The sequence below is a fragment of the Alosa pseudoharengus genome, unplaced genomic scaffold (genome assembly GCF_046254945.1).
Source record: "Alosa pseudoharengus isolate Yale_2024_CS ecotype anadromous, Long Island Sound unplaced genomic scaffold, YU_APseudo_1.1 YU_APseudo_1.1_scf_22, whole genome shotgun sequence".
NCBI classification, from domain to species: Eukaryota; Metazoa; Chordata; class Actinopteri; order Clupeiformes; family Clupeidae; genus Alosa; species Alosa pseudoharengus.
This window is the reverse complement of record NW_027468680.1, coordinates 31,456,683-31,466,682: the sequence shown is the minus strand read 5'-3', so window position 1 is coordinate 31,466,682 and position 10,000 is coordinate 31,456,683. Positions and strand designations below refer to the sequence as shown.

General features: G+C 47.0%; 1 protein-coding gene across 2 annotated transcripts in view; it reads left to right on the top strand.

Moving 5' to 3' along the window:
- The window catches only part of akt1 (v-akt murine thymoma viral oncogene homolog 1), a 61,409-nt gene that overhangs the window by 30,483 nt on the left and 20,926 nt on the right, over positions 1-10,000 (top strand). For both annotated transcript variants that reach the window (XM_076299728.1, XM_076299727.1), the window contains exons 3-8: positions 3,115-3,243; positions 5,875-5,986; positions 7,405-7,531; positions 8,366-8,497; positions 8,830-8,895; positions 9,858-9,926. In XM_076299728.1, coding sequence (XP_076155843.1) covers positions 3,115-3,243; positions 5,875-5,986; positions 7,405-7,531; positions 8,366-8,497; positions 8,830-8,895; positions 9,858-9,926 — 635 coding nt within the window. The remainder of the gene's footprint in view (positions 1-3,114; positions 3,244-5,874; positions 5,987-7,404; positions 7,532-8,365; positions 8,498-8,829; positions 8,896-9,857; positions 9,927-10,000) is intronic.

Here is a 10,000-nt window from a genome sequence, read left to right as displayed (position 1 = left end):
CAGGGGCAGGCAGTGGATGGGTGCAGCAGGGCATTTGAGGGGTAAGGTGCCTCGTGTCATGGTGCAGCGGTGACGTGTGACTCAACCCCCCCCCCCCCCCACACACACACACACACACACACACACACACACGCACACACACACACACACACACACACACACACACACACACACACACACACACACACACACACACACATCCCACCTCACCCCTTACCCCCCTGTTCTGCATTGTGGACATACTGTCCTCTGTTCCCACAACCCCCCTGTCCCAGCCAACCAACCAACCACCTAGCGAGCCAGCCAGGCCCTGCTGCGAGCCAACAGAGAGAGAGAGAGAGGGAGAGAGAGAGAGAGAGAGGGGGGAGAGAGAGAGAGTGAGAGAGAGCTGCTGGGTCAGCCAAGACTTGAGCTCTGAGCCCAGAGGCCTGCCACTGCACTGCAGCTCCTGAGAGCCGGGGGGAGCTGGGGGCTGTTCCCACCACTGCTCTGTTCTCAGCACTCCTCTCTCAGCGGCAGCACCAGCCAGCCAGCCAACTCTGGCCCCCCACACAGCAGTGGCAGCTGCAGGAGGTAGATAGATGGATAGATTGAGGTGGAGAGGTAAATAGATGGATGCATTAGATAGATATTAATGCATAATTAGTAGATATAATATAGAATAAAAAATAGAATGTAAGGCCAAATATAGCCACAGGCTTCAGCATAGCAGTTTCTCTGTGAAGACTCTCCCAGGGTGTTATGGTCTGACTGACTTCTTATGCCACATGAGGATCTAATGAGATAAAATCATTTGTATTGATTGTAATCCTAATTGAGTGGAAATTAGATGAATAAGAAAGGGTTGCAATTAATCTTATCTGAATGAAGTGATTCTGTTTAGCACTGTGTATTCAGAATAATACACACATGCAACGATATCATTCATTACCATACAGTAATTTTTACATGTTTAAACTGTAATTTATAAGTTGCTGTTATTTGACAAAGCAAACTCAGAATGGAGATATATCAGCATTGTGTGTGTGGACAAAACAGCTGATAAATAAAAGCGATCTGGTTTGTGCTATCAGCAGTGCTGTTTCCGAGCTGTAAGCACTGTACGCCAGGGGCTGACAAAGTAGAACTAATTCCTAAATGAAGTTAGGCTTTTATGAAGGACTACTTACGCCGCAGAACAGACGCCAGTGTGAAAAATCTCCCCCTCGTGCCACGATGAAAAATGGCAACAGCAGTAATAACATATTGGGCATCTGCTGCAAATTGAAGTGTGAAGTATACGGTGCTTTGGTTAGGGCAGATGTTTGTGCACCCCCCCCCCCCACCCCCCAAACACACACACACACACACACACACACACACACACAAGCCCTTAACCAGTTGCAGTAAATCAGGTGTTTTGCTGGTAGTTTGCTCCCCATTTGTAATGGTTTGGTGTTAAATTGTCGACAGGCGAAAGCCTCACACTAATGCACTGCAACTCTTTATCATACGAAATGAGCCCCGAAACGGAACAGGTGTATCATTCAGTTGTAAATTGGTGTAAAAGCAGTTCACATATCTATGCGGCAGGGCAACTCAAATCCATCTCTCATGTGCGGCAAGAGACATGAAATGCATCTCTTCTCTAAATCCAGGAATGTTAGGCATGGGCACCTTTAATGACACCTTTTAAAGGCTGTGGGTCATTAAATGTCAATACAATAAACAAATACTAAACAACCTCTGAGAGCTTGTTGAGAGGCTGCCAACACAAGCTAATAAGCTTGTGTAAGAATCACATGGACATATACCAGGCTCTTACACAAATGACTCCAATCTGTGTGAGTGGTGAGGGTCTCAGCAGAATGCAGGTCAGCGGTCGCTAGCACATGATGAGTTTGGCTTGGGTCCCTTACACTATTTGAATGGTGGTTTCATGCAGCATGCGAGCACAATGAGATTGTGTGTGCTGAGGGCCAGGGGATCCCCAGCGTGAGGGCATCCTAATACACGTGTGACGGAAAGTGAGCTAGAGCTGAGGACTGAAAATCAAGCACATCCTCCTCACGCGTTTCACTACACCTTTGTCACACACTGCACTGCCTCACGCGTCGGGCAATCACAGTGTATCTTATGGGCTCCTGTGCCCTTTCTGTTTGACCTCTGTCCTCTGTGTCATGACCACATGACCGGTGCGGCTAGCAGGGTGTGTGTGAGAGTGTGTTTGTTGATACACACTAATCTCGGAAGTCTGTGTCTTGCAGACAGGAACAGACGTCTGGATTGACTAATATTCCTCTCTCTCTCTCTCTCTCTCTCTCTCTGACTTTCTGTTCGGAGCAAGTGTGCGACAGGAAATGGGGCAATTAGGGACAGCTTGCTCCAGCTCAGCATGGGGTTAATATCCAGCGCTCGTAATTAAAAATAAATGACACTTTTTCCCCTCCTCATTCTCGTCCTCTCTCGCTCTCCTGTGGTAAATCTTCAGGCCTGCTCATCTCATCTCATCTTCCTATTGCACTGTGTTGTGCCCATGACTCACTCTTTTGTTTGTTTGTTTGTTTGTTTGTGATGACGTGAGCTGCTCCAGCTTGTCCTTCTCCAGCGGCCTAAGATGTGGAGTTTTTGTTTTCAAGTGGTGTGTGTGGTGTCTTTCGGTGCTGGTAGGCGGCGGCACAGGTGGATTAGTGGAGGGGGTCCTGACTGAGCCTCCCAACTCCCACTCTGTGCTGTCCACGGCTGTCTGTCTGACCCCTGCCACAGCAGCAGAAAGCAGCAGCCGCCCACACAGGGACGTGATGGAGGGGAGGGAAGGAGGGGAGCTGGTCATCTGATCTGTCACACACTAACACCATTGAAGTAGCACTTTCAAATGGAGTTGATTAAGTGGCCACATTTTACACACACATAGGTCATCACAAGGGTCATGTCATGGTGTGCTGCTGTTAGCATTGTGCTCTCTGCATGGGACATGATGTGACGTTTCCCTTTCTGTTTCTATGAGCAACACTATTCTCCCATTGCTCCCATGAAACAACTAGACATGAAACAACTGTACTCTCTGGACACTGACTCTCTCTCTCCCTCCCTCTCTCTCTCCCTCCCTCTCTCTCTCTCTCTGGGCATCTCCAGGAGAGTACATCAAGACCTGGCGGCCGAGGTATTTCCTGCTGAAGAGCGACGGTACGTTTATCGGCTATAAGGAGCGGCCGCAGGATGTGGATCAGCTGGAGACGCCTCTGAATAACTTCTCCGTGGCCCGTGAGTCAAGCTGGGAATCTCACCGCCACACCTGACACTTCTCAAAGCTCGCATCACAATACAGATTACCCACACGCAGTACACACACACACACATAGTAGCACACACACACAGTACACACACACACACACGCAGTACACACACACACGCACATAGTAGTACACACACATACACACACACACACAGTACACACACACACACAGTACACACACACATAGTAGCACACACACTCAGTACACACACACACGCAGTACACACACACACAGTACACACACACACACACAGTACACACACACACACACACACACACACACAGTAGCATACTGTGATATGTCTTACTATGCTCTCCTTACTATCAAACCTTACTGCCTGACAAATGTAGGCAGAAAAGATTATTCTTAAGGGAAGAAACATTTTGGAAGAATTTGGTGTTCAGATTTTCCATTTGAAAGTGATGTTATTTTTCATTTCTTGTAAATCTATGCTCCAAAACAAGTGCAGTCCACTGTAGTGCATAGTGCAGTCTTAGTCTTAATCCAGCCAGAACAGGAACAGTGAAAGGCAAGCCCTCATATTAAATATGATAGTCACCCCACTTTCCCTACTGAGAATCAGAGGAGGGGGGTCATACCCCTCTTCCAAACACTGCTAGAGAGCCAACATCCTGTACCCCCCCCCCCCCCCCCACACACACACACACACACACCCCCACACACACCTCAAGCATATGTCTGCACGTGTTGTCCATGTTCCGTCACGTTCCAGCACGTTCTAGATGGCACGGCTCAGCAGAACCAGGCAGACAGAACAGAACGGAGCTGTGCCGGGCTCTGTGGAGATGATTGAGCATGCTAATTAGACAGCATATTGTTTGTTAAACAAAACGCTTCCTCCTGACACTCGTGAGTTATTGTGGTTATTAAGTGCCTGATCTGAATTATTTATCTATGTGTGTATGCCTGAGTGAGTGTGTGTGTGTGTGTGTGTGTGCGTGTGTGTGTGTGTGTGTGTGTTTATGTTTGTATGAGGATATGTGTATGTGGCTCTTAATGTTTGTGTCCGAGTGTATGAGACTGCATGTGTATGTGGGCATTGTATGCACATATGCGTGTGTGTGTGTGTGTGTGTGTGTGTGTGTGTGTTTGTGTGTCAGCCTATCCGTACTATTTGGTGTTTGTGTGTGTGTGTGTGTGTGTGTGTGTGTGTGTGTCTATTTGTGGAGTTCTGGTGTGTGTGTGTGTGTCTGTGTGTGTGTGTGTGTGTGTGTGTGTGTGTGTGTGTGTGTGTGTGTGTGTGTGTGTCTATTTGAGGAGTTCCGGTGTGTGTGTGTGTGTGTGTGTGTGTGTGTGTGTGTGTGTGTGTGTGTGATGGAGAAGCTGCAGACGGCTGTGTCTGCTGGTTGTCTTTGCTCCGCTGATGAGCCGTGCTGGAGCTCAGTGGTGTCCCATGCTGAGATGCTCCATCTCTGCGACAGCCAGCCTGTCTGTCTGTGTGTGTGTGTATGTGTGTGTTCTGCTCCTGACACCAGGCCTCCTCTCTCCAACCTCCAAATGCCTCATTTTTCCTCTTTCTCTCTCGCTCTCTCTCTCTCTCTTTCTCTCTGCCGTCTGCTGTCCACAGATGTTTAGCAAACTTGTGGTGTGACTTGAATGGTTAGCTCAGCTCTGTGTGTCTGTACCTGTCAGAGGGGGAGGGGGGGGGGGGAGGGGGAGGCAGAGCGTGGTCATTAGCCCAAGCCATTGGCAGTGGCAGTGTGCTCATGATGTCTGTCCACCATGCTCAGGACACGGTTGCTGGGAGTACATGCTGTATAGTACAACATCAACAGTGTGGAAATCATCACTTTGCACTGCTTTGACATTTGGTCATGCAGATACAAGGCCTTAAAAGATATGCTATCAAATAAAGACAAAGGCCCTGCATGTGTCGCAGTGCAGAGAGGAGCCGTCAGAGCACTGTCAAAGAATTGAGAATGTAGAAGCCTTGTTTGATAGATAATGTTAGATGTTGAATAGATGATGTTAGATGTAGTGTGTGTAGTAACCTTGTGTAAGTGTGTCACGGTGGGGCTTATTTTAGTTGCATAAGAAAGTGGCGCATCAGAGAGACCTTCCTGAGCCTCCTGTGGACCTCACAGCACACCTGCTCTGCTCTCTCTCTCACTCTCTCTCTCTCTCTTTTTGTGTGTGTGTGTGTGTATGTGTGTGTGTGTGTGTGTGTGTGTGTGTGTGTGTGTGTGTGTGTGTGTATGTGTATGTGTGTCTGTGTGTGTCTGTGTCTCTGTGTCTCTGTGTGTCTGCCTGTGTGTGAATTAGAGGTTTTGCATAACTGTGCATTTGTGTGGCATTACGGTAACTGTTACAGAAAGGACAAAAACAGGTAGATGGAGAAACAGCTAAAGAGACCAAGATCAGAGGGAGTGTGTGAGAGAGAGGGGATCAAGAAAGAGAAAATGAGAGAGTGATACTGAGACAGAGAATGAGAAAGTGTGAAAGAGGGAGAGAGAGAGAGAGAGAGAGAGAGAGAGGGTGGCGATAAAGATAAATGAGTGTAAGAGCGCTGCTCTCCCTCTGTCCCCCCTGTGTCCTGCTCCTGCTATGCGGCTGCCCGCGGGGTCCTGCGCTGGTGCAGAGTGTCAGCTGATGAAGACGGAGCGGCCGAAGCCCAACACATTCATTATCCGCTGCCTGCAGTGGACCACTGTCATCGAGCGCACCTTCCACGTGGAGACTCCCGAGGAAAGGTCAGTCTCTCTCTCTCTCTCTCTCTCTCTCTCTCTCTCACTCTCTCTCTCTCTCTCTCTCTCTCACTCTCTCTCTCTCACTCTCTCTCTCTCTCTCTCACACACACACAATCTATGCACGCACACACAAATCTGCACGCATAGACACATACCAATACTCAGACCCGCAGATATGCACACACATCCGTGTGCCCCTGATACCCATAAGTATGGATGTGTAGGAAGCCATATCCATACTTCAGCTTTTAATATCATGTTCATTCTTATGGGGGGTGGAAGGTATAAACATTATATGGTATAAAGTATATGAATTTTTCCTTTAAAGGTTTGAATTTTGTTTGTGAATTTTTGTGGCCAAGTTAACATGCACACCGAGATGATGCAAAAAGCTATTTTGGAATGCAGACGCAATAGTCATGCAGTACTAGCTGTCATACAATTGCCATACCTGAGCTTTTCCCCTTCATAGCATTTATATTGAACGTTTATGAAAAGCAAATATTCTGTCTGTGACATATATCGTTACTGTTCCTTGCTTCAAATTATAGCATGATATAAATTTTAAGCCACACCACGCAGGTCCGCATATTTATATTCTTATACAGACAGACAGACATGTCACACAGACACACGCTCACAGACATACAGATATGTGAGTATTTGTGCTCACAGACATACAGATATGTGAGTATTTGTGCTCACAGACATACAGATATGTGAGTATTTGTGTGGACATAGAGAAGTGTCAACAAATAAGTGCATTGCTCTGTACACTTTCCTTACAGAGAACGCAGTCCCATGACAGCCCCCCCCCCCCACCCCCCCCCCCCCACACACACACACTTTTTTCTATCGCCCTTCATAGCTTTGAGATTCACATATACAACAATTTGCTTGTCATCTGTAACCTGTCCACTCAAATCAACATGATAGGGTCTCATTCTGAATGGGCTTCACACTCTTTTCCAGCATCTTTCTCTCTCCTCCCTCCCTTCTGTCCTGCTCTCTGCCATATATCCATTCACACTCACAGCTACTACTTTGACATGGGCCACAACTACATCATCCAAATCACACACACACACACACACACACACACACACACACACAACTACATTATCCAAATCATACACACACACACACACACACACACACACACACACAAACTGCATTATCCAAATCATACACACAAACACTCACACGACTACATTATCCAAATCATACACACAAACACACACACACACATACTGTAAATTAACACATTCACTTATACAGTGCTTTGATGCAGCAATATACACTCACAAACCCTTAGCTTCTTTCCTATACAACACAATGTCAGTAATGCTCAATAATAACTACAATCTTAATATTGCTAACATTCTCATCTGACTCTTCATCCCCACCCACCCACTCCACAGGGAGGAGTGGACGAAGGCCATCCAAGCGGTGGCGGACGGCCTCCAGAAGCAAGAGGAGGAGATGATGGAGTCAGAACCGGACCCCATGGACATGGAGATGTATCTGACCAAACCCCGCCTCAAAGTGGTGAGTGGGTCTGCCTGGGGCAGTTGGACGTTGATCTGATAGCTATTATTTGAGCTGATACCTATAGTTCTGCATCATCGCCACAATTGTTTCCATTCATATAAAAACAGTGATTGGAAAAACACAGCAGCATTGTTTTACGCAAGGCCAAAAAAAAGACCTGACACAGAACAGAAATAATGAACTTGCAGTCCCAACTATGAGGTGGGCACATAGCTATGCTAACAACAGCTTTTAGTACATTGCTGATTTTCGAGGAGCAGCATGTATGTGTGTGTGTGCACCTACAGACACATGTGCACCAACAGGAAGAAATATGTACACAACACACACACACACACACACACACACACACACACACACACACACACACACACACACACACACACACAGCTTAACACAAGATAGCATGTCCCCATCAGTCTCATAAGGAAACACACACATGCCTGTGCTCAGGGTCTCTGCACTACACAGCTGCAGATAGGATATCATACACACACACCGTTTTTAGCATCCTTCTTTAAAGCTCAGGTCAAAGGTCAGTGTGCCCTAGCAGCGCACCACTCACCCAGCTATCCACGGAGGAAGAACACGTCAGTGCATGCCAGCAACGGCATAAATATTTTGGCGGCATCACTTGGCTCTAAAACGTAACTAAGGGCCCCCGCGCATCATCACATCACACCGCATGTTTTGCTTCTGTTTTTCACTTGCTGTTTCACACCTGCCAAATATGGTGTGGTTGAGCGTAGCTTATGAGTTTATTTGTTTGTTTACTGTTTAGCGTCTGTTTGTTTGATGTGTTTGTGAATGTTGTTGTTGTCCTCCACACAGACTATGCATGACTTTGAATACCTCAAGCTGCTGGGCAAAGGCACTTTTGGGAAAGTGATCCTGGTGAAGGAGAAGGCAACGGGGAGGTACTACGCCATGAAGATCCTCAAGAAGGAAGTCATCGTGGCCAAAGTGAGTAGGGCCAAGGGCCCACATACTGAAATAGAGATGGGTTAGTGTGTGTGTGTGTGTGTATGGGGGGGGGGGGGGGTTGATGAGTGTGTGTTTGCATAGAAGTGAGTACAGAGTGACCTGATTGGTGCACAGAGACTGAAGGAAGCAAAGCAGTGTGTGTGTGTGTGTGTGTGTGTGTGTGTGTGTGTGTGTGTGTGTGTGTGTGTGTGTGTGTGTGTGTGTGTGTTTATGTGTTTATGTAAGTGAAATACACCACTCTCATAAACTTTTACCTCTCTCTCCCCCTCTCTCTCTCCCTTTCTTCCCCTCTCTCCCCCTCTCTCTCACAGGATGAAGTGGCACACACTCTAACAGAAAACCGAGTGCTCCAGAACTCCAAGCACCCGTTCTTGACGGTGAGAGACTCCTCTCATCCCCCTCCCCCCTTCAGCCACTACTCCAGCACACTGAAGGAGTGCTCAGCAGGCACCTCCTCTCAGCGCCTCTCTGGCTTCTGAGCGTCCATTCAGCGTCCAGCATCCAGTTTGTTTGTTTTAGGAGCTCTTGAGCAACACTTCCTAGGGACAGAGATGGAGAGAGAAAGAGAGAGAGAGGGAGGGAGAGGTGGAGATGTGGAGGGAATGAGGACCATTTAGTGTGTCACCCTATCACCTGCTGCCTCTTTTCCCCGCCTACTTCCTGATGATGCTCACTCTGATTGGACGATGAAGTTCACTGTGTGCGGTGCGTGCTTTGAGTGATGCCTTAAAAGGCGTGGAGTTGTTGCCAGTGTTTCTCACTGAGTTGTCTTTGAATACGTGCAGCGTTCTCTCTCAAGTGGCATCTCTGTATGGCCCCTCCATGGCCACTCTCCAGTCAAGGGCTCCTCTTCCTTTCTCAGCTTTGGTGCCACTTTATTGCCAAGAGGAACTCCAGACTAGAAAGGAGAAGGAAATATGTCCAGTGGTTAATGAAGAGCTGTGTGTGAGCTTCTGTGTTTGACCTGCGTTGCCTAACGGCGTTGTGGAAGAAGTGCTTTGGTGCTGTGCACACTTGTGTTTGTCAGTTTCCATGAATTGGATTAGGTAGCTAATGTAAAGAGACCACCGGGAATGTGCGAGCTAAACAAGCAAAAACAACCCAAATATGTTCATAAAATAAATAAGATAAGATTAAAATATATGAAATGTAAAATAATTTATAGAAAATGTTTTGGAAACATTTACATTTTCATATAAATGCTCCAACAACATTGTAGAGTTTGATAGATGATGGATGATGACACTAGAACTCTTAACTGTATAGTATATCCAGATATTACTATATATTACTGATTAATTGTATTTTATTGACTTTGCTGATTCCCTCCTGTGCTTAGGGCCTGAAATACTCCTTCCAGACCCACGACCGCCTGTGTTTTGTCATGGAATACGCCAACGGAGGAGAGGTAAGAACATCCACTGGCTGAGTTGCCTCAATTCAGAACGTAGTCTGCCACTTTTTTATCTTTTACTTTTTTAC